Here is a 25,867-nt window from a genome sequence, read left to right on the forward strand (position 1 = left end):
GAGAGGAGATAGGTAAGAGGAGAGAAATCTCAGTAGAATATGGGTCCCTCCAGAGGGACGAGCATGTGGGATTTGTGGATGTGGGAATCCCCTGTATACTTGCAGTAGCTTCACCAGATTTCGTTGCATCTGCTGTCTAAGATTGTTGAGGTTAGCGTTATTTATAGTTAAATATGAGAGGTGAGAGTGTGGGGGAAGTTGTTGTCAGGTACTGCACCCAAACCAGGAGGATAAAGGAGGTAAGCACAAAAGGAAAGCCCCCTTTTCGAGCCTCACTCAAAAAGCAGCTCACTCAAGCTCATTTCCAATTATCTCTAGTTTCTAGATGCATTTCGCCTCCTCGTGTTTGCCCTTAACACCCACGACCCACTCACTCCATTAAAGCTAGTTCCTCGCCTCTAGTCTCCAGGTTTCTGTTTTCCTGGTCATCAGTCTCGCTCTCTCCCGGCACCCTCAGGCCGCGAGCCCCTCCCTCCGCTCGGGCTCGCACCTTTCCCCAGCCTGGTGCACCTGGGCTGACGCGGTCTCGGGACTCGTGCGGAGCGCCGCGAGCGCGGCGGAGGCAGAGGCGCGCTGACTGCCACCTCCAGCCGTGCCAGAGGGACAGCACGCGCTGCGCAACGGAGACCGTTCTCCTTGGCCGCCGCTCACGGCTCGCGGCGACCACCGCCGTTGAAGCTGCGGGCGGGCAGCCGTGCGTCTCTCGGGACAGCCAGCCCCGGCGGCTGCTCCTTCCGGATGCCAGGGCCGGGGCCAGGGCGCCGGGCGGCCGCCAGCAGGAGAATGAAGAGCTCGGTGGGAGGAAGGAGAGAAAAGCTCCTGGGGACGCCGAAAGCTCAGCCCAGCCGCGGTAAGTTGAGTGCAAAAAGAGGTGTCTCGGTTCAGGTGGCGGAGTTCGTTGGGGCGCCGGGCAAGAAGCTAGGGTTGCGCCCCTGCGGGATACCAGGCGCGAGGGGCTGGGGCTCGCATGGGGGGCGCGGAATGGGCATTCGCACGGCCCAGACCTTGGACCACCTCTTCGGTATCCCGCACTATCGGTCCACACCCCCCTGCCTCTTCTCGGTGCCACGGAGAAGAGATGTGAGGTTGCGGGGCCAGAGTGAGGAGCGCGGAGCTTGAGGGGCTCAGGTCACAGTTCATTGCCTAGAACCAAGGGGCAGGGGAGGCCGAGGCGGGGGGCGGGGGTGCGGGGGGTGCAGGGGCGAGGTCAGCCTGGTTCTGGCCAGAGTCGAGGGCTGGGCCACCCGGTAAAGACGTCCTGCTGTCTGTCTCTCATTGGGTGTGTGCGAGGCGTGCTGCCTCCTCGGGGGAAGCGTGGCGAAGTTGTTGGGATAAAGAAACACAGCGGGACAGCTTCCTGCTTCCTTTTCGTTTCCTTCTTCTTTTTTTTTAAATAAATACTTTAAAAAACCTGAGATAAACGCGTTTTGAGGGCAGGTTGAGAAGCTATTGAGTTATATGAAGCCTCCCTCCAAGGAAATCATTTTGACATTTAGGGTGGGGTTGGGAGGCTGAGTGTAAGCCAGGGCTCCTGAATCTGATCGTTTTTCTTGGCCATCTAGTGCCTCTTTTTACGCTTCCATTGGGTACCTGGAGGACCAAATTAGAAGAGAGCACAGGGTTGTGTACCTTTTGACCTCTTGCATCTTGGGAGACGTTTTATTGTGTGTATGAATTTGGGTCAGAGGACACCTGCAGCCTCCAAAATGGTGTCATCCTGTGTGAAATGGCCAATTCCAGATCAATCCCCCTTACAATCAGGCTTGTCCACCTCATGTGTTTCTGGAGATTGTGTTGATGGCTGGTCTGTGATTTCAAACGAGTGATGCGTGGTTCCTGGGCATTGGAGTGTCTTCAATTCTGGAACCCTGAACTGACTGAGAAGAACATCTGACATTCTGTAGGTGTAACTAAGAACCATAGAGCTGGCGCTGTTCTATGCTAATTCTGCGGTGTTCCCGGAATGTGATGGGGAAATCATCTCTGTTCTGCTGAGTGTATTCGCTAGCTGGTCTGTTAAATGTGCCTTTCGGGTGACCACTGAATTCTGGTTCACGATGTTTTCTAAAACCGACTGGAAAGGTCTTCCTCCCTCTGGGTTGTCGTGCCACTCGTTGGGCTATGCTGGTAATTCAGTCACACTACTCTGGTCTCTAAGCATGAAAGGCAAATATGGGTCATTTCAAATTATGTAGATTGATGCAACACAGCATGTCCGGGGTTTGCTGCAATTTCTTCACATTTCTTTCCAGATGTTTTTTAGAAATTAACTTGAGCACTGTCTTCATGGAGCTAAAATGTAGACTGGGGGAATGGGCAAACATCTTGAGTTAATGTATTATCTCAGATTTAAGGAAATGAAGTGCTGGAAGTTGTCTGTGTTAGGAGAAAGCGACCTGAGCCAAAAATCAGGGCTTCTGAATTATTTTTGCTCTATGACAATGTGGCTGAGAGATATTTGGGGTTACTTATAATAATAACACCTAAAATGTGTTTCCCATTCACTGAACAGCAAACTCTACAGCTAATGTAAATGCGTAACGATCCCAAGAAGGTGGCGTTGTTACCATCTCCATTCTGTAGACAAGGAAAAGGAGATTTAGAGATGTTAAATTGGGAAAAGTCCCAGAGTTAGTGTTTTGTAATCCAAGATTGCAGAACTCCAAAGTCGGTTGTTAACCCCTACACAACCTCTTTGAGCCTCACTTGAAAAATGAGAGCAATAGACCTAAGTTTTAATTCCATGAAAAATTCATACAGTGGTGGTAATATATCATAGATTGATTCATACCCAACCATTTTAGGTATTTAATATAACAGAATGCAGAATTTGTAGATGTGAAATGAAATAAAAATTGTGTGGCACTTATTCGGCCTGCCAGTTCTAGAGAGGGCAGAACACTGAGATCTTAGTGTTCATCTTGAATGACGTTCTTTGAGTCCTGTTACTGTAAATCAATAGTGCTATATTATAGCCCTTGTCTTAACAATGTGTGATTTATAACATCAAACATGTCTGGTGCTAACATCATATTTGTATGACTATAGAGTTATCCTGAGGTCTACATGAACACTTTCATATTTCAGCCAGCTTCTAATTAAAGCTCAGATCCTGACAGGATTTTAAATTTCCATTAAGAGGTACAAGCAGCTTGTTTTAAAATTTGCTTTTATTTTCCACACTATTTTCAAAACAATTACTCCCCCTGCTGTGATTTGCTATTTACCAGGTGCATCGAAAGTTCAATAACGAAAATGTTTGCAATTCAAGAAAACATAGTGTTTCATCTATAGTAACAAAGATTAGATGAGTCACATCTAACTTAGTTTTTTTGTAATTTAAATAAAATGTTGCATTTCTCATTGCTAAGTGTATGCAGGTAGCTGAGTATACAGTATCCATTATTTTCTTGTAATCTCCAACTTCATAAACTCTTTACTTATGAGTTCTTCAGCTAAGTGATGTTAGTACTGTCTATAAAAATTTTGAGGTTTTAAAAGTAGGAGTAAGAACAAATAAGATAACTTTGTCATGTTTCTTCACTAGCTGTAATTATACTTTGAGAGTGATGATGTATTTTAAGTCACAGATCTGATTTATCCATACATGAGTGGAATTATCAGATAAACGTTGTATAAACCCATTGGGATGCTAATGCTGTTAATATTCCAAATTTGGGAGCAGCTTTGGAAAATAGAAAATCTTTGAGAAATTAAAGATAATTTACTATGTTTCATTGTATTTGCATGGTATCTTACTGTTTTCAAATAATCTGCATGTCTCATAATAACTTGCTTAGAGATTTGTTTTATTTTTTGGCAGTACGTAAGGAGGTTTTTATAGTAGCTAACATATTTAACCTTAGAACAGTATTAAAGTAATGAAACTAATTATGAACTTGAATTGTCAACTGAAAAATGTTTCATAACAATGGGAGTCTTGTAAATGGTTAGCTGTATAATCACATGTATGTATTTTTTACTGTTTTAAAAATGTTTGTTTCATATTCAAACAATAGGACCAATATTTTATTTGATATTATTTGGTGATTTGAACAACCAGATCTCTGAAAGGTAATTTAAGCTCCATAAACATGAGTCACACTGACATCCCAGATTGAAGAAACTAATATTGGAAAAGGATCTGTAATTTTGAATGTTTCAAGAGCTTGGAACTCAAGGTAGATGGTACTTCTTAGTTTTCTGACAAGGACTCTAAAGTGAGAGATTGAATAAAATAAAGCCGGTGAGTTGAAAATCAAGCAAGTGCTTAAATTGCCACTTAGGAAGCTGAGATCAGCTTCTGTAGATTACACACCCAAAAACTGCCAGTGTAATTTATATTTTGAACAAGTAGATGACACACTGGAGATCATTTAAAACATTCTAGTACATTAAAAATGTATTTACTTCCACTTTTTTAGAGCCTGGTAAACCTAGTGATGTCTTCTTGCTATGGATTGAATGTTTATATCTCTCCCAAATTCATATTTTGAAGCCCTAACCCTTAATGGGATAGTATTTGAGGTGAAGCCTTTGAGAAATGATTTGGGTTAGATGAGGTTATAAGGGTAGAGCCTCCATAATGGGATTAGTGCTCTTATAAGATGAGGAAGAGATGAGGACCCTCTCTTTGTCATGTGAAGATGCAGCAAGAAGATAGCCATCTGCAGACCATGAAGAGGGCCCACCACAGTCATTGAATCTGCTGACACCTAGATCCTGGTCTTCACAGCCTCCAGAACTGTCAGAAATGAATGTTTGTTGTTTAGCTACCTAGTTCATCGTATTTTGTTGTAGCAGCTCGTACTGATTAAGTCACTCCCCATTTTGGAATAACTCATGATTAACACAAAAAATTTGCAATTAGAGGAAGTTGAAGGACACCCAGGGACAGAGATGAATCAAATTATTTTACAAGGTCTTTATCCTATTACAAATGTGGTTTTAATCATATTCAGATAATTCTGTACTACTTCTAGTAGCTTGCCTAGATTGGAATATATCTCAAAGAGTATCTTATTCCTAACCTCCTGATAAACCAGTATACTAGAACACAGTTTTAGGATAGGATAGAGACCTTTGGATTGCTTAATTACTTTATTTATTTACCTATAGTGTCATCCTACCATATGTTTAATTTTTTGCCTTATTTGCAACACATAGGGGCAGTTCTCTTTTTTTATGGAATTATATCTACCAAAACAAGCCAGCATGTAGCATTTCAAAACAGGTCTTTTCAGTGAGAAGTTTTCAGTAAGAGAGTTTTCATTTTCCTTCCTTGTAGCTATGTAGCCCATCTTTCAGGAAACAATACTGATCTGATGCACCTTGATTAGTCATTAGACCTTTTTGTCCCCATGAGAATAAAATGCATTATTATGCCACAGTGTTAGGAAGCTCCATTTGAGGATTTTCATGAGAGTCTGTTATAACATGAGGTCATATGTTCCCTGTTAGCTATTTTTGTTATCTTATGTGTTCTGATTTTATTACTAAAGAGTTATTACCTGCAATTTTTATAATAGGTTATTAGAGACTTCTTTTTCCTTTGCTTCTCCAACAGTCTCCATCTATCCTCAACTGAAAGGAAAGAAAAAAAGAATGAAATGTATCTTTTCTTTCACGTGCCCCTTAAACAAAAGAATAACACAGGAAACTCCAGAAGGCATGCTGAAAAAAAAATCTAGATTTTAAAATTGTATTTAGTTAAGTACAACTTCCAGAAGTTAGATGTCTCAGTTTCCTAAAGCCATCCAGATCAACTGGAATTTAAAGAACAAAGGTTCCATGTACTGGACCAAGTTATCAGGTGGCTATAAATTCTACATTCACAGTAACTTCATAGTATATTCTATTCATAGTAAAACTTCATATCAAAATCATAGAGAAAAATAATTATTTAGTACAGTGTAGCATTTTAAGAGTATGAGTTTGAGAACTAGACTGGCTGGGTTTGAATCCTTGTTTTTTTCTTTAAAAGTGGTGAGAATTTAATCAAGTTATTGCACCTCTCTTTGCCTCAGTGTCCTCTTCTATAAACTAGTGAAAATAAATCTGAGAGCACTGACTGAAGACTTAATCAGGTGATACACGTAAAGTGTTTTGAATAGTGTCTAGTACCTAGTAAGACATAAATGTTAGCCATTGGTATTATCATCATACATTAGTTTTCTATGGCTACTGTACCAAGATCGCTATAAACTTGAAGGCTTAAAACGATAGAAATGTATTCTTTCAAAATTCTAGAGGCCAGATGTTTGAAATTAGTATCACTGGCCAAAAGCCAGGTGTTGGCAAAGATTTGGTCTCTATCTTTTCCTGGCCTTTTCCAGCTTCTGTTGCCATTCCTTGGCTTGTGGCCACATCACTCCAATCTCGGCATTTGTCTTCACTGCCGCCTTCTCTGAGTGTCTGATCTCTCTGTTTCTCCATTATAAGGACAATTATATTTGCATTTAAAGCCTACCCTTATAATCCAGAATAATCTCCTTACTTAAAAATCCTTAATGTAATAACATATGAAAAACTCTTTTTCCAAATAGGGTTATCATTTACAGGTTCTAAGGATTAGGAACTAATGTATTTTCAGTAAGGACTGAAGATTACAGGAGTGGGAGGAGGATGTGCATTATTTTGTCTACCGCAATCATCTTTTAAAAAATATTATGCTAGATGTGTGAAAAGACAGCAGACCCAACATAAGTAAAATGTAAAAAATGCAGAAAGGACCAGAAATTTATTTTTAAAGTACATTATTTTAATGTTTTAATTTTGATCAGATTTTGAATCAAAGATGTACAGGGCAATCAATTATTTTCTGCTCTCTTCACTCTAACATAATGCACTTAATAAATATTGTATGAGTGATTACTGTATACCTGGAGAGTGCTAGTGCTGAGAATATCAAAGTTGACAGAAAAAGTGAGACCCTGTCCTCATGGAGTGTAAAGACCAGTGTATAAATAATAGCATTACTCTAGACAATGACTACCTTATTAGTATTGAGTACTTGTATTGGGTGTAGTTGGCTCTTTATGTTAAACCTCAGCATTTTAGGGGCAAGGAGGTATTATTAAACTGACTTTAGAGATAAGAAACTATGCCAAAGAATATATACACAGCCAGGAAGGGCCAAATTTTGAACTCTGCTTCCTCTGATTGATTGTACTGTATATGACTTGAAACAAGGTAAAGAATAGGGACGATCTTAAAAAGTAAATAAAGAAATTTTTTAGAAAGATAAACATCTCATCGACTGACCACATAATGTAATTACATAGAAATATCAACTAATGAGATATTCTGGTTAGTTGGGCTTGGGTTTAACCAGAAAGGTAAGAACCATTTTCTAGAATTCTTTTTTGTTTTTCAAATTTTTTTCTTAGATATTAGTTGATATTTCTCCCTCAGTGAATGGACAATGTTTACTTATTTATACTTTATCTTTTTTATTTTTGTCATAAAATATATATATAATATGAAATTTATCATCTTAATCATTTTAAGTGCGCAGCTCAGTGTACATTCATATTGTTGTGCAAGCATCACCACCATCCATCTCTAGAACTCTTTTCATCTTGCAAAACTGAAACTCTATATCCATTAAACAGTCATTCCCCATTCTTCCCTGCCCACAGCCTCTGGCAACCACCATGCTATTTTCTGTCTCTATGACTGATTTGGATTACTTTAAGTACCTCATTTAAGTGGAGTCATACAGTATTTGTCTTTTTGTAATTGGCTTATTTCACATAACTTGATTTCATCCATGTTGTAACATGTGTCAGAATTTCCTTCCTTTTTAAGGCTAAATGGTATTCCACTGCGTGTATATATATGACATCTTGCATTTCTTGTCAACTGTCCATAGACACTCAGATTGCTTTGGTTTAGCTGTTGTATAAAGCTGCTTCAGTTTAATGTTGCTATAAACATGAGTGCACAGATATCCCTTAAGACTCTGCTTTCAATCCTTCTGGAATATATTCAGAAGTGGAATTGCTAGATGACGTAATATTTCTAATACTTTGAGGAACTGCCATACTGTTTCCACAGTGGCTGTACATTTTATATTTCCACCAAAAGCATACAAGTTTTCTAATTTTTCCACATCTTCACCAATGCATATTTTCTATTTTTTTTATAGTAGCTATCCTAATGGGGGTGAAGTGGCATCTAATTGTAGTTTTGATTTGTATTTTCCTTATGATTAGGGATGTTGAGTCTCTTTTCATGTGCTAGTTAGCCATTTGTATGTCTCCTTTAGTCAAGTCCTTTGCCGTGGTTTTTTTTTTTTTTTTTTTTTTTTTTTTTTTTGACGGAGTCTTGCTCTTTCGCCTAGGCTGGAGTGCAGTGGTGCTATCTTGGCTCACTGCAAGCTCCACCTCCTGGGTTCACACCATTCTCCTGCCTCAGCCTCCCTAGTAGCTGGGACTACAGGCGTCCACCACCCTGCCCCCTTTGCCCGTTTTTAATCAGGTTGTTTTGCTGTTGCGTTTTAGGAGTTCCATGTATATTCTAGATATTAATCCTTAACCTGATATATGATTTGTAAGTATTTCCCCCATTCTGTGGTTATCTTTTATTCTGTTGATATGTCTTTTTTGCACAAAATTTTGAAATTTTCATAAACTCCTATTTGTCTATTTTCTGTCATTGTTGCCAGTGCCTTTGATGTCATATCCCAAAACTCATTGCCTATTCTAAACCTTTGTTTAAAATAATGGGTTTAAGATGACTTTAAAAAGTATGTAAAGGATAACTAAATCAAATTCCAAAAAAGAGCCTAAAATGATTATGAAATGACTATAATTACAGACTAGAATATGAATACTATCACAAACATAATGTTGAGCATCAAGAGGTAGAAACCCCATAAAGCATGATTCGTTTAAGTAAAGTTGAATATTAAGCAAAGCTAACTCATAAGCACATTGTGGTTAATGCTGAGGGAGAAGGTAAGATGACAAAATGTTCTGTTTCTGCTTTCGGGTGTTGGTTACCTAGGAGTGTTCACTTGTAAAAATTAGTTGAGTTGTATAAATATGATCTATGCAGTAGTCTGTATTTGAATTATACTTTTAAAAAGTCCAAAAAGTGAAGCATTGAGACACTCATGGTAAAGAGAAATTTCCTTAAGACTAGAAAAGATAAGTAAAGAAGTACTCAAACCTATGTTCTGTGAGAATACACACTCACCAGACTTGGTCCATCAATTTAACCATAAGTTTTTAAACAGCCATTAGACCCAAAAAGCAGATATAATCAGAATACTATTTTTCCACATAAAAAACCATCCTTAGTACTGAATCTGAAAAAAATGTTTCTCATGAGTCTTCATAAAGAAGGAATTGAATGGCCCAGTAAGCAACATCCTTGTTAATGTAGCAAAGATTTGAACAGGAATCATACTTACAGAATATAAAGAAGTTTAGTTATTGGATGCCTCCTTGCCCAACTTCAAACATTTTAATTTCTAGAATGATGAGGGGGCTACATATCTCTTAGACAATGCCCTATCCATTTTGCCCCTTTTAATGATGCTTTTGACAGTGGGTGCAGGCCACTTGAGCTCACGTATTCTGACAAATTCTGAGTGCTCATAGACTTTGTGATGGTTTAGAAGCTAGGGTCTGCTCGACTCTTTGGGGAACCTGACAAAATTGATTCCTTCCAGGAAAGAAAGAGTACCTCTAAGGTGCCAGTAGTGGGCAAGGTCCAGTGGGCAAGGTCCAGGCAGTAGAGGTCCTTGCCCTTTACTGCCGTCTCAGAGATATACTCTCTTGCCTGGAAAATACCAATTTCTTGGGTTCTCCGAAGAGGAACTTATTAAGAAGTAATAAGTAGGGCACAGTGAACTAAGCTGGACTTCCCTTGATAATTCAGTTCTTTGCTGATCTCGTAGAAGATCGGTAATCTCGACAGTGAGTTCTGTGACAGTAGAGATAATGTTTTATTACTCTTTCTGCCTCTTGCAATGCCTGTCATTGCCTTGAACAAAGTCGGGACCCCCAAACATTTGTGAAACAAATAATTAAATTCTGCTGCCTGGTAGACATAGGGGTTGTAGAAAATTGAGTTGAATAGCTATCCGAGTCTAAACATATTCTGCAATTTGCCTTAAAAACATTATAATATTCTGTCATCTAGGAGTGTTCCCTTGTGAAAATTCATTGAGTTGTATAAATATGATCTATGCAGTACTCTATTTTAATTATGCTTTTAGAAAGTTTAAAAAGCTAAGCATTGAGACGCTCATGATAAAGATAAATTTCCTTAAGAGGAGAAAATATAAGTAAAGAAGTACTCAAACCTATGTTCTGTAAGGTATGATTTTGATATGCCTTTCCATTTGTTCTCTCCCAAATAAAGTAGACACATCTCAATTACTTGTTAATTGACAGCTTCTAGTAGATTGATTTAAAAAAGTATTTTAGGACCTCATGAAGAAGAGTTTGACCTTAGAAAATTGCTTTCAGTATACAGTTTTTCAGTTCCTGTGGAATTTGGTGAACAGTTGGATCTGTAACAATTTTTTATTAGTGGCATAATTTTTCATTATTCAGAAATTATGTCTAAACCAATATATTCCACATTGATTCTTCATAAATGAAAAAAATCAATACAAGTTAATCTGAAGAGATGATACTTTAAAGAGTTTTCTTTTTCAAATTATAAATTAGAACATGTGTTCTTAATTTAAATTTGCAAGAATTGAAGAACCACTACAAAAAAAAGCCAGAAAAAAGAATTCCTTTCTTAAAAGGTTGCCCTTAACAAAAGTAAAAGTTTCCATAATTCAGAAGCTTTAGCAGGCATAAAGGATTTGAAAAAACCAAATAGCATACATCCATATTAACAATAATACAATTATAACTAATAATAACAAAAGTCTGCCATTAAAAATACTGGGATTTACATTTCTATGTCTATTTAGAACAAAATGTTTTTATTTTTCCTACTAGTTCATACACTAAAAACTTACATTGAAATGGTATTTCACAGAACACAAAAGTTACTGTTGGAATTATCGTTTCTTTCCACAAATTAGGTGGGTAGGCATTACTTTCTTTTTTTAGATAAGGAAGCAAAACTAAGAAAGGTCAAGTGCCTTCCAAGATCAAGTAATTTGTGGGTGGCAACATTAAATAGTGAACTATTTTTGACTCAAAGCCTGGTGTCTCTGCTGCCCTGAATAGTTTCCTTCTCTTTCCACATATACAGAGAAATAGTTTCTGCTAACTCTATCATACATTGGAATGATTTACTGGGGGAAAATGATAGTACATGAATGGAATGGAGATGAGAACAATCAATAAATGACAGTATTAAGGGAGCACTAATGAAACTTTAATTTGAAAACTGCTTCAAAATGTACTCCAAGATAGGCTTCATAACCATAGTCAGATTTGATGTGAAGATAACCTACCTTTATGTGAATGTTGAAGTGACTTTAACAGTTTTGTACCTTGATGTGGTCCTTAAGGAAAATTGTCAGGGCCATTAATAAGTTTCTAAATTGATTAGGCTAATTTGCTTCTCTAAAAGACATCTTCCTATAAATTAATGCTACTTATTACATTCTGATTACAGCAAATTGCTTGCTTTCCATGCCCAAGTTTGAAAGTTTCCGGTCTCTGCATTTTTGTCCTTTCCCAGTTGTTGGCTTTCTATTTAGTCTCGCCACATCGGAACAATGAATCATCTTGTCCATTAGCTGAATTTGGAAATTCTGTGTTATTCAATGAATTTGTTTTTACATCATCCCTTTGATAATTCAAAACCTGGCAACTTAACTACTTTCCCAGATGTGTTTGTGATGCAACATCAACTAGTTTTGTTTTGAGCAGCAAAGGCTGTGACTTTTTATCCTCATAAATGAAATGGGATATTTTAATAATCGACCTTGTGTTTCAGAATAATAAAAGGTTTGGGTAATAATAGTGATTGATCTCTAGAGGGGTCGCATAATCAAATAATATTAGAAGGTTCTCAATTTCTATAACCTGAAGGAAACAGAAATGTGCCAACCGAGTGATCGCCCCGATTAATAGCATCTCATAGGAATACAGTTATTCATTTCTGTTTCATAAATTCCCACTGAAGGAGAATCTAAACATTAAAGTTAAAGCGTTGTTTCTTTGTTTCTAACAGTTAAAGCATGAACAGAGGAGTGAGACAATGTATGTCAACACAAAGTGCCCTTCATGCTCCCTACAGTGAATAGGGCATATGACGACCTTGGTATTTGTTCCACCTTGAAAGAGTTCTTAAGACTTCGTGTCATTACTTTGTTACTAAAATAAACAGCCATGAATCTTGGTAGCTGGCTCTTACTAAGGTTTTAATAAATCGAGTCTAAGAAATGATAATATTAATATATTATTAAAATTTGGATGATTATCGTCGAGTATATAGAAAACAGAGTGGAACATGTCCTTTGAGATACTGCCAAGTACTGTGCAATCTTTATTGTGTTTGGAACTAAACCTGTGGCACTGACTTCATGAGTGTGTCTGCGTGTGGATGGGAGTACAATGTGTGTATACAAACTGAAATAGTTTGGAAGTCATTGAGAGGCTAGTTTGAGGATGGCTTGGCATACCTTCGTGGAAAATAATAAAAGTAGTTTGGCCTGAAAGAATGTAAGTACCAGGCACATGTTTTAAAGAAAGAAATAATGCTTTTCATTACTAGCTATGGTTTATTTAGCATTTGGCTTCTTAGTTTCTAAAATTTTTCAGAAAATGAGACAAGTTGTAAGAATTAAACTGTGAATATTTTCCAAGAAAACATCAGCACCATTTTCAAAGAGGATATTTTTTAAGCTAGTCAAGTGCCTACAGCTTTAATAATCACGGTAATCCCAGCCAAAGCTGTTTCTTATTTGCAGCTTTGCTCTAGCCTCCCATTCATGTTTAAAAAGTGGCTCCATACATACGTTTAAGAACTCAATTATATATGTAAAATACCTTTTTATTGAACATTATGTTGCCTCTAATATGTATATCTAATTCTCTGTTATAACTCAGATTTAAAAAATAGTCATATGGCCAAGAAATATAAATGATATTATAAATTCATTTGTTTGTATATGTTTCATAACTAGTTTCCTTACCAATGAGAGATATATTTTCTGTGGAGGACACTATTTCCTATCATTTTAACTGGCATTCCCATTATCTCAAACTGAATTCATCATTTTACCCTTCCATTCAGCTCCACTTCTTCTTGACATGACTGTCCCTCAATACCAAGGCTGTTTTCTCAGAGCTTAACTATTTGTGTACATTTAAATAGTAGATACCAATCTTGACACACAATGAGTTACAATGATTGCTCTGTTATCATTATATATTACTAAATATGGGGAACCTAAAAGGGTCCTGTCATTAGTATTGTTACATTTATTTTCTGGAAATCGCCATTGCTGAAACCAGTCCTAAGTTCTATCAATATGCCCAAGGTAGTAGAGCCTCTGAAAATATTCACGGAAGACCTTGCTTCATTCTTGAACAAAAGGCAAACTTTTTAAAAATCTTATTTGTTCTTTTAGGAGACACCTGCTCATTTTTTAGGTGTTACTGGATCCTACAAGACAGAAAAACCTCTTGAATGTTGCATAATACTTCTGTGTATATTTTAAGTTAATCGAATCAATTCCATCCTCCTCCTAGCATTAACTAACGATGGTAGATCTAAAATGGCCACTGAGATGTTATTCAACATTGCATTTTCATTTTGTTCACAGTAATTAAGTTAAAATAATCAACTGTAGTTATCACGTGGGTTTTTTTTTTTTTTTTTTTTTTAATACGGGTAGTCAGGGCAGTATACTTTTTGCCTAATGTCAGAAAGGGATCATCTGCTTGAATTTCCTTGGTACTGGGCCTGGCTATGTAACCAGATGTCTTGTAGGGTTATGATATCTAGACACTAAGTCATACAGATGGTTCCAATAACTGTGTAGGTGAGTGTCTTTGTCATTTAACATTTAAGCCCCACTAGGCATCCGTTATCAATGCTGTTCAGTCATTGTAATCCCTGGTAGCTCTGTTACTGTAAAGACCATTCTAAATTTTTCCTTGCTTTTTAAGTCCTCTGTCCAATGCCTGCTCCACATTCAAAATAGTATCTTATTTTTGCTTCTCAGATGAAATAAAGACCATTAGGCAAGCACATCTCCAAAATTTCTCTTTTAGTACAAGTCACAGCTCTATTTACCACCATTTTGATTCAAATCTCCTCATCTCAAAAGGATTACTGTCCCAATGCCCACTTATTTTATGATTGAACTTCCTCCTGGTGCTGCCTAAACATTTCATCAGTTACTCATCCTCTCTCTGAAAACTTCACTCTCTCCTTCCATCTGCTCTCCCACCAGACCTGCTGTATTGTCCTCTACATAGAATAACTTTCTTCAAGCTGCTGCTTGAATGCAGAATGCAACTTTTGAACAAAGTTGCATTTTGTTCAAAAATGAAGCTGTCTTCCTTGAATATTTGCAGAGGCTCTGCCACCTTGGGCATATTGATGGAATTTAGGACTGGTCTCAACAATGGTGAGATCCGGAAAACCTTTCCTTGGAATTGATGCCAGACTTTTGGAAAGGGCAGTATCTATGTTTTGTCTTCATTTCGTCACCTCAATTTGTCATATTTCTGAGACAATTTTTCAGTTATTAGAAGTGAACTTTGTGTCACATCCGAAAGTCTCTTTTCAGTACTACTTCTCGAACATGCTGAAATATTTGACACTACTGACTGTCCGTGTTATTCATTCAACAAATATTTATTGAGTGCCTAGCACTGCATAAGGTACAAACTTTGGAAATATGGATATAATTCAACATTTTCTTTCCAGGAGCTCGAAGGTAACTGGGAAAGAGAAAAACAGACCATTTAAAATATAGCATATTGAATGCTTGTAATGTTTAAATCTGTTTCCTAATATTTCTTGTTCTCCTTCTTCTGATCGCCTGGAAGAATTGCAATTCTCCACCCCCTTGAAGTTAGGTTACTCTAGAAGTTATGTTATTGGCTGTGGCCAATAAAATGTGAATGGAAGTGATATATCACTTTTGGCAGAAGATGTTAAAAGTTGGTGTGTGATTTGCTAAAGTTCCTTTTTCTTGTCAGAGACAAACACTACTCCAGATGGTGAAGCCTTTGTTAACCTGTGACCCTGAGAGAATAACTTGGAACAGAGGACCTGCTGACCTAATATGAATATATTGAGGGAACAAGAAATAAGTTTTTTTTTTCTTTAAGTTACTAGGATTTTAGGATTTTGTTAGTTCACCATAACCTAGCATATCCTGACTGATATAATGCTATAGTAGAAATGTAAATAAAATACTGTAAAGACATAACTGTATGCTTTCAAGAATTTATATCTGCACTTCCAAGTTTTCTAGTAAACTTTTCAGTCACCTTAAAATCACCACATTAAAAAGAATTTCCTCAGACTATAAAAGTATTTGCTTGATAATAAGTGACATTAATTTATCTGTCTTGCATCTAATTGAAAGGTAGTAGAGGGTCTGTGAGAAAACCTGTCCACCACCAACCACAGATATTTCTTAGTGCATTTATTACTATAATTCAGAACTACTCTTCAGTTTGTATTTTCTCCCTTAAAAACTTCCCAAAACTTAAAAACAGTTCAAGTTCACTTGGGAACTTGGAGATAATGATATATTCTGGTCTATTTTTCTTCCCATCTGAAAGCTTCATTGTGTTAAGACAGGAAAAGTACTATGTAATTATGTATGTGAACTTCTTGATAATCAATGATGGAATTTTCTTTTTATGTGCTAATGCTTATTCTTGCACTTTTTCATATAATTAATATGCTCAGTAAAATGTAGGTTTTATTATAACTTGCTATCTTGTTTACATACTGAAGATAGGGTGTTTTTTGGATAGTAAATGTTTTACTCACTTAATAGTAGACTCTGATTTTATTACCACTCAAACCTCCCATTCTTCATATATGATATTATCTTATTCTTTCTTTTAAATATTTCACCTTGAATCTACTTTGTAAAATGTTCAGAGCTATCGATCTATCCTTCTAGCACTCTATCATCTATCTGTCTAATAACTTTGAATTGATGAAACTCAGAAATATCCCATTTGAATGGCATTGTCTGTGATTTGTCATAGATTCCTCTATTGCCATCTCTTAAGGAATTGTCATAACACTTTGCATGCTATGTATGATCTGCCTATCTAATATTCATACAGTACTTGCCACCATATCTTTGTATTTCCTTGAAATCTTCGCTGTAAAGATGATCAGTTGGGAAACTGAGTTCTAGCACAGAAGACCTGCTGGAATCTCATTCAGACAGAAGTTTCTATAGCCAAGGACAACATTGTGTCTGGCCTCTTCTGTCTCCTTCTCACCTTCCTTAGATTTGCCCCCACTATTTGCTGCCCCACCTCAAATACCCACTGTAAAATTCTTTCCTTAAAAAATCAGGGGATAGTAAAAGATAAATCATACAAAGATAATACTTGAAACAACAGCGTATACAAAACTTTTCGTGCCATATCCATTGAAGTATACCTCCTGTGTGGTTTGCTGTTTCATGTGTAGACCATTTTAAAATGCCCAATAATAAGGCAAAACAGAGTACCTACGAGGTATAAACACAGATGCATTGTTATTTGTTATTTCTGTGGTCTGGTCTCTTGATTTCCACCTCCACACAGTCCTTGGACTTCAAAGTAGTTAAATCTCAAGCGGCTTAAAACATGCATATTTGCTTACAGAGACTCAAATACCTACACAAATTAACAAGTTTTATTTTTCTGCATAGGTTTTTTACATGCTTGATCTTTGGAAAGTAATGGAAATATTTTTAGCCTACCTGCAGAAAAATACCAGTTACAAGATAACACACAGAATTTACTGAGTTATGTGTCTTTTTGTTGTAATACAGCTTTTCATGTGTTGTAGTTTCTATATTTTTATGACCTGAAAATATATTGTTCTTTGTTAACATGTCCTACTGATAAATTTGTGATATGGTTGTATACTGTGTATCCCAAAAATCTGTTTTTAATTATTCCTTGGGTTAAGGACAAATGAATGTTCCTTTCTTATACTCTATTGATGATTTAATTCCATAGTATATTTTTTAGCTTGCTTCATGTCTGATATGTTGATTTTTAGAAGTTTTCCTGGAATTTTTTTTAACAGAGGATCTTTTCTTTCATCATTTTGCTAACATTGTCCAGCTTCTTCCTTTATTTCTTGGAATTCATTCCAGGTACCTTCTTTAAGTCATCATGGCGCTTATTGGCTTCTTTGTCTTAGTTGCTTTTTAGTTCTCTTGAACAGCTGTTGCTCTGAGGCTTCATTTCATTTTTGTATACTCCTATTTTATTTATTATATCATATGTTGTTATTTTCCTAGGTCTGACTGTTGTTTTGCTGAAATACATAACAAGTAACTATGTTAGAAAGAATATATGTGATGTAAAATATAGATGTATAGATTTAGATGAGTCTTTGCAAAAGACTTGAAAACATATATCCAGAGATTAAAAACTATGCATGTTATTTGATCTAACAAATCAATTCATAGAAATTTCTTCTAAAATGTATTTTTTAATGAAAAATATTTCATACCCATAAAGATTTGATGATAAGTTTATAGTTGCAATTTTTTTTGCAAGTTGATGGAGAATATATAAAGGACCGAAAATGCATTCCAACAACATGATACATGATATGGGAGAAAATATATCTATTGACATTGAAATACACTTTCTATATCATAAGTAAATATAGAGGATCACAAACAAATGTATAATTTCAATTTATCCAATTTTATAATTAAATTTGTATAATAAAGGGTACAAACAGTGTTGTTCAGTAGAACTTTCTGCAGTGAGGGTGATATTCTTCCTATATCGGTGTTTTCCTATGTGGTAGCCATGAGTGACAAGTGGCTATTGAGCATTTGAAATGTGGTTAGTGTGGCTAAGGAACTGAATTTCAAATTTTCCTTAAATTAAATAACCGCAACACCATATTAAACAGCACAGGCATAGAAGACTATTATACTCCAAGGACTGCATCGTGATTGTTTCTGATGAGGAGACATTGATTATATGTTTTCCTGACGTTCTCTGTTATTGTCTGCATTTTTAAAATTAAGGTTATGATAAAAACAATATGGGAGTCTCTAGTTTGAAGACAACATGCCTGATGAATATTGTTATACCATTAAAACCGTGGTAACTAAATAATTCCTTAAGGTTTTAATGTATAATTTATTACACATTATTTATTCAATTTAATTTAATGAATACAACTTAATTTAAATGAATACAATCTATTCATTTCCTTCTTACCAAGATTTCTGTCATATTTTGGAGATAATTAAATTTTTATAAGGTATTTGACTGTGTCTCTTGGATTGAGTTTGTGCTTTTCAAAGATAGAAAAATATTTTTCATAACAGCAGCAACAGCAGCCGGCATTTATCAAGACTACGTGTGGAGCGCTGCTTTACATACATTAACTCTAATCCTTACTGTATGTACTTGAAATATGTACTGATGTTTTCTTCATCTTGTAAATGAAGAAACTGAAGAAACTGAGATATAGAAAATGTTCATAGCTTGCCTAAGATTCCTCAGTTGGAAAATGGGGATGGGGAGTTGGAGAATCTGGCTTTCAAACCAAGGCGATATAAAAATCCAATAATCAATATAACTACGTTTCTCTTTCCACATTTAGCAGAGGGGCTGCTAGTGAGAAGCAGATGGAGCATTGGAGTTAACAGAGCTATGGTCTGGCCAACCAAAAAAAAAGAAGATAATGCAAGAAAAAGGAAAGGGAATGGAGGGTGCATATGTGTTTGTGATTAGAATGATTGCCCCTGGAATTTATATTAGATAAGAAGGAAAATGAGGAACACCGAAATGTGGGGAGGAGGGAGATCAATAATGATTTTAGTCCTGGTAGGAGAACATGTGAGCCAGAAAGATAGGAGGTTAGAAAGTGAGATGTTTGAGATTTGGGAAAAGATACACTCATTTTCCCAGTTAATAGGAGAGTGTAAAGATGAGAGTGTGGCTGAGGTAGGATGGAGAATCAGATTGCTCTAGTTAAAGGAGTGAAGGAACAGGACTGTAGAAGGACTGTCTAATTGCATATTGAGATCACCATGAGTTATGAGAAAAGTAGCTTTGAAAAGAGTGATCATGAGGCAAGATCTAAAATTTTGAAGTGGGTAGTAAATGACTGCAACAAGGAAGGGGGGATAGTGCTACAGTCTGAGGACATAGAATTGATCTCTACATTCTATTGTTGTGATGGCAGGGTCTGGTACATAGTAGGCAATTATATCAGGACATTGTGAATTCAAATTGGGCACATCTCCTGTACTTGGAGGGCTACCAAATATACAGAGACTGCAACAATAAATCAGGGAGAAGTGATCGTATTTTGTATGAAATTTTCTGAGCCACTGACCTGGATGACAACCTGATGCTGCTTGGGCATGGTCATGGTCCAGGAGACATGGTGGAATTCAGAGAGGCAGTGCCAAGGGCACAGCCTGTGCTTCTGTTACTTGGCATGGCACACATGAGTGAATGGCCCCATTTTTCTGATAGAGGGACATACACTGAATGAAGAGATTCCAGTAGCAAGAAGCTCTGGCAGGCCTGTGGATTTAAGCTAAACCAGACTTCCCACACCAGAAATTTGCTTGAGGTGGAAGGAATAGGGTGTAACAAATGCAGCTTCCTTAGCTACTGCCTGTGCAGGGAACTCAACGTCTTTTTTCCCTCCTCTTCCTTCTTACCTTATCTTCGGTGGAATAAGGAACCATCTAGAAACAAAGACATCGTGACATAAGATGAGGCCTCATGTCCCTCCATGTAGAACTCTAGGGCTTGGAGGGAAGGAGGAGAGCTTCTAATCACATAGGAAAATGAGGTTTTAAAATGGATATTGAGTCACTCTTAATAACTTCAAAGTGACTGAAAGATTATAGAATTAGACTGAAATGTGATAGGAACCTGCTATCTAATGGAAAGAGGGACTTGAACAGAAAACACGTAATAGTTGTTTGTGGAAAACTATGTATGCCTCCAAATTTTTATCTACTGAATATGTTTAGAGTGAATGAATTTCTCAGATTTGCTTATAATTTGGAATTGCTTGCTGAAAACCTCAGGATGTTTGTACATAAACCTTTAGTGATAGAAAGTTATAGAGACCTGGATGGTTGCTGTGTTCAGTAAGGTCAAGATAAAGCCACTCACTAAAAACGTGTTAGGGAATGATTATATTATAAGAATCAAAGATCCAAAGAAATATCTTAATTTGAAATCCAAGAATCTTAAGACAAATCGCCCATCTGGGCTATGAATCACATTTTTCACCTTGGAAAATGCAAACCTCAGTCACACCGTGTCACACACAGGAACAGAGAGAACGTGTGATTGTGAAAAGAGGCTCTGCTAACCTAAATGGATCTAAACTGCCTAAAATGCTTTGCAATATCTTGGTGAACTCACCTCATGTTGTAGGTAATTGAACATGTTCATAAGTTTATTAGATGAGGAATGGGAGGAAATCCTGTCAAAGATTTTTAGGCAGGAAACTGGTAACTTTTGCCTTACTTTTTTCTTCAATTTTACTTTCACATGTGCCAGGAAAAGTAAGGATTGTAAACTACCTCCTATTTAAACTTATTACAGACTTCTTAGTCTTGCAGGGTGGAAGAAAGTCTGTGATACCCATCATATTGCTGTAGAATCATTTCTTCCTTGCCACTGGGTAAAGGTTTGTAGCTGGCTCAGATAAGGAAACATTAACATATGCCTTTTATGCTGGCTACATGAACAATATGAGGTAATGATACAAAAGATGTATAAAAGAAAGCCCACATAAGGATGAGTAAGTACACAAGCAGTTCTTTTCTCTCTCTTCAGGTTAGCACCATTTTCATTCTATATTTGGAAGGAAGGAAAACTATCTTAAATCTCTCACTCAGCCTGATTTTTGAATTGCCTTCCCTTTTTATGGTGGAGGGCAAGCAATTCAGATCTCTGGATTATGAATTTTGTGAAACCCATGATAGTACTATTACTTGAAGCCTGTGTTGAAGATATAAGAGTTAATCTTAGATGTGCTTTGTGGTATGTATTTATTTAGTCTTAAACTACCACGAAGTATCATTGCTGGCTTGTTTGCATTGGATTTTTAGCTTACTCTCATTATACAGAGTTATTGGATGTATTTGTATTTGAAGCAACTTAGTTATAGCAAGTGTACTGCTTATATTGTAGCTTTGTGTATAAAAATCTGATTTAGATTTTTGGAATGTTAGTATCTGGAACATACCCTTAAAGTATTTTCCAGACAGCTTGGCCAAGTATTTCAGTAATTATGCTTGTTAACTTTTATTATTTATATCTTTTGTGTCTTAGTATCCCTTATCTTTGTATAAACTGCTCATTTCTGAGAGAATCTTTCAGAAAGTTCGAAATTAAATAAGAATGGTCTAAGGAGAAAAGATAGGTAGATATATATTGCTGTGCTTTCTAGGGAGGGGCTTTGATAGAATCTCAGTGACATTAGAATGAAGCATATTCGTTTAGCTGGGCTAAAATTACTGTTTTTATGGAAAGTGAAACCAATTCTGGCTACTTTGCGTTCCTATAAAATAACCTGAGTGGTTATTTTATCAGGCTAATTCCTTTTTTAAATTAACATTTTTATTTTGAGATAATTGTAGATATACATGCAGCTGTAAGAACCAATGTAAATTGTCCTTTACTGATGTCAGTGTAGCATTGTGGATAAGAGTATGTGCCAGGGGAAGCGGATCTATTGAATCTCTTCTAACATGTCCTAATTATGATATCTTAAGGTAAGTTGTGCAGCCTTACTGAGAGTGAGTTTCTTCATCAGTGAAGTGAAATATAATGTATATCGCCCAGAATGGTTTTAGGTGTACCTAGGGTTTAAGGTATGCCTGCCATGCAATAAGTAGTGCTTATTAACAGTATCTTTAAAATGTGATGAATTCTATCTATGGTTTTAGTACCACAGAAGAATGTCTTTTATACATTCAAAATGAGCACTCTGTCAAGAAGTGTATTCATTCGAGAAAGGAAGTTATAATTGAATGTGAAAAAAACAAAAATGAAATACATTATCTTTTGGAGTATTGTTACATGAGTATATGCTTATCTTCACTGAATTATAAGTTCTACAAAGATAATGGCTAGGTGATATTTTGTACATAAGGCGTCTTCAACAAATATTAATCGAATTAAGAATTTGCTAAGGTTTGTCAAGCCTGGAATCAATAGCTTGTACACATAGATTTATCATGGACTGGTGCTACAAATGCTCATAGTTAGAACTTTGATCATTAATAGAGCAATATATTTTATTGTCAATATTTTATTATGATATCCACATTTGGGTTCAAAGGTGAGTAATTAAACACATGGGTAATGCCATCCTAAAGGGTTAACTGCACAAAGAAATTTTTACTGAGATATTTTTCAACCATACATCTTTTCCTTTGAAAAAATAATATTGGATCTGAAGTGAAAGGACATAAAACAATGCAAAGTGGAGACACAGTTATAAGCAACTGATATTAACATGTTGAAACTGTTATGAATTTTTCCTAGGGTAAACTTATTTGCATGTAAACACTTAGTCTAAAGTCATGGGAAGCACTATTGTATTGGACGTCCAGGCCTTGAGCATTGTGAATTCATAAGACAGGAGGAGAAAACTTTAGAAAGTTCTACCAAACATTTTTTGGTTATATTCTGAACAATTAAACCAAACTCTATATTCATGCTTACTTACAACATAGCCAAGCCTTACTTCACATTTTATGCATTGCACTATTATTATTTCACACTTGTAATCTTTTGCTTATATTTTACAACTTCATGAGTGGTTACATCTTATATTATTAATTGGTTATTGTCCTACACAAGAATTCAGAAAATTAATAATAGCATTGTCTAGAAATATATTGAAGTTAGTAGTTCTCAGTGTACTTTTGAATTTTCTTTCATTTTCATGCTAAGTGTAGTTGGACCCAGACCATAAATATTGTACTGGAAACTGCATAAAAATTCATGTGTCCTCTTGATTTATGGTCCAGTACATTTATTATCTGTCACACATCCTTGATCATATATGCCTTCCATTTTTTAAAATGAAGAATTTCCAGAAATAGTAAAATATTGGGATTGGTCCCAGAAATGTCAAATCTTATAAAAGATGTTTTAGAAAGTATGTTCAATTGCATTATCTTGTTTATTTCTCTTTCTTGAAGAGTAAATGTTCAGTACATGTGAGGTAGGAAAGGCAGATATCACCAGTGTACACTTAAGAAGATTGGGAGGTTATTATCTCAGAGTATGGCATTGCCACTAGAACTCATGACAACTAGCTCCACACTGAGCAGTCTTTCCACTGAATCACATTTTTCCTACACAAGGCCCCTAGGAACCCTATTCACATAGTGACAGTGAATATGGTGAACACGTAATTCATATTGTAATTATCTAGGTTCAACTTGAGATTTTTCTGTTGCTCAGCCAAACATGTATTTGCTTGTTTATTTCATGGCGTCATTTAATTCTGAAAGCATTTAGTGAGTGCCAGGCACTGTTCTAGGTACTCAGCATACAAAGATTAATAAGTATTGGGATTTTTACCCTTGAGAGAGGTATAGTATAGAGAAGGAGACACAGAGTTCTGAATTTTAAGCAAATATTAACCTAAATGAAGAGTAATTATATAGTAAAATTAATTGCTTGGATCATGAAAAGAACAATTAGCGTATGCTCTGGTTGGAGTCATTTGCTCTTGGATAACTCCTGGAATGAGCAACTTTATATAATTATGCCGTTTAATGGCTAGCTTTGTCTACATGCTTGTATTAGTTTGCCAGGGCTGTCATAACAAAGTACCACAGACTGAGTGGGTTAAAAAACAGAAATTTAATTTCTCACAGTTCTAGAAGCCGGAAGTCTGCTATCACCTTGCCTCTCTCCTTAACTGGTAGACAGCAGTCTTCTGCCGGTTTCTTCCTATGATATTCCCCTATAAGTGCCTGTACCCTACTTTCTCTCTTATTCCTCCCTCCCTCTCTTCCTCCCTGTCTTTCTTTTTACGGTGTTTTGCTCTTGTCACCCAGGCTAGAGAGTGCTATGGCGTGATCTCGGCTCACCGCAACTTCCGCCTCCCGGATTCAGGCAATTCTCCTGCCTCAGTCTCCCGAATAGCTGGGATTACAGGCATGCGCCACCACACCCGGCTAATTTTTTTTTTTTTTTTTTTTTTTTTTTTTTTTTTTTTTAGTAGAGATGAGGTTTCTCCACGTTGGTCAGGCTGGTCTCGAACTCCTGACCTCAGGTGATCCACCTGCCTCGGCCACCCGAAGTACTGGGATTACAGGCGTGAGCCACCGAACCTGGCCTACTTTCCCCTTCTTATAAGGTTATTATTCAAATAGGATTAGGGACCACGTTAACAACTTCATTTTTAGTAATCACTTTAAAGTTATCCTAAAGTAGTCACATTCTGAGGTAATGGGTTTAGGACTTCAACATAGGAATTTTTTGGGGGGTGGTGCACGTCAGCTCATAACAATGCCTTTGTACCAATGGGCTTATATTACTTAAGAAAAAGCCTGTTAATCACTATTTGCCTGTTTTCTCTTGTTGATATAGGCTCCCTGAAAGACAGGTACCAGTTAAAAAATGTATATTATTATTTATATTCTAAGTGGAGACCTTAGTTAGATTTTATACATGCTGCCATTATCACACAATTCCAGAAGTAGAGGTACTATAATTTCTTCAGGAATTTATTCATATTTCAGGTGAAACAAGAAAAAGCAGTCATATTGAAGGCCACTCTAGATATTGCACATTCCATTTTATCCAATCTAGTTGAGTGATGGGTTAGTTTATTGAAATAAGAAACTTAGAGTGTTCTTAATTTATATGCAAAACTGAAGGTTTTTTTTTTGAGAGACTATATAGTTCTGTATAAATATGGTTTTAGAAATTTTGTTCCCACATTTAATAGCTGAGATTTTCTTCCATTCCCAACCTTTTGTGTAATCCTCTTTTGTTAGGGCACACATAAAATGAAACAGTCATATCATTCTTAAATCTTAGCAACAGTTAATTTTAACCTTTCTAACAACACTACCAAGCTGGAGAATCTATTTTTATTTAGCTTCTAACTCAGATTTTGATTGAGCATCAAATGATCTAAGTTTCTATTGATATGTCTGATTGTTTTGAAACTGTGTAGTTTTTCTGATGTTAGCTAGGCTTTTCTAAAATTGAGTCAGCTTCCACTTACTTTCTCTTCCTTGGGGGCTATAGATCAAGTACAGTTTACTATTATGATACTGGGAGAGACCTTTTGACTTCAGTTCAGAACTGTATAGATCAAAACTCAAGGAGAGATATCTTTCTTCCCTGCAGTGGTTTGACCTGAAATAACTGGGTTCTAATGCTACCAACAAAATATTTTCTTATAAATTGAATTTTTTTCAAAGCAATTTTTAAAAATCCATGATAAACTTAATTAAATGCATTGTTTAAAGATGAATAAACATGTTATAACCAAACCATATGATTTTGCTCTAAGCTCAAAATGAAACATATTTTTTTTGGAAAGGGTAATGAAAAAATACAATATGGTGCAAAATATGTGTCTCTCTATGTCACTTTCATTTTTGCAGTGTCTTACATTAATCCTTGAAGTTTTACTCTTTGTTTTAACATTATGTGGGTTAGCAGTTATATTACAGGAGATTGAAAGTCCCAAATGGTCA

General features: G+C 36.3%; 1 protein-coding gene across 1 annotated transcript in view; it reads left to right on the forward strand.

Annotated features, from left to right (window-relative positions):
* The first annotated feature begins 409 nt into the window (after positions 1 to 409).
* The window catches only part of ZNF385D (zinc finger protein 385D), a 975,802-nt gene continuing 950,344 nt past the window's right edge, over positions 410 to 25,867 (forward strand). Inside the window, exon 1 of the mRNA XM_030812269.1 lies at positions 410 to 850. Coding sequence (XP_030668129.1) covers positions 739 to 850 — 112 coding nt within the window. The 5' untranslated portion in view covers positions 410 to 738. The remainder of the gene's footprint in view (positions 851 to 25,867) is intronic.

The sequence above is a fragment of the Nomascus leucogenys genome, chromosome 4 (assembly GCF_006542625.1).
Source record: "Nomascus leucogenys isolate Asia chromosome 4, Asia_NLE_v1, whole genome shotgun sequence".
Classification (NCBI taxonomy): domain Eukaryota; kingdom Metazoa; phylum Chordata; class Mammalia; order Primates; family Hylobatidae; genus Nomascus; species Nomascus leucogenys.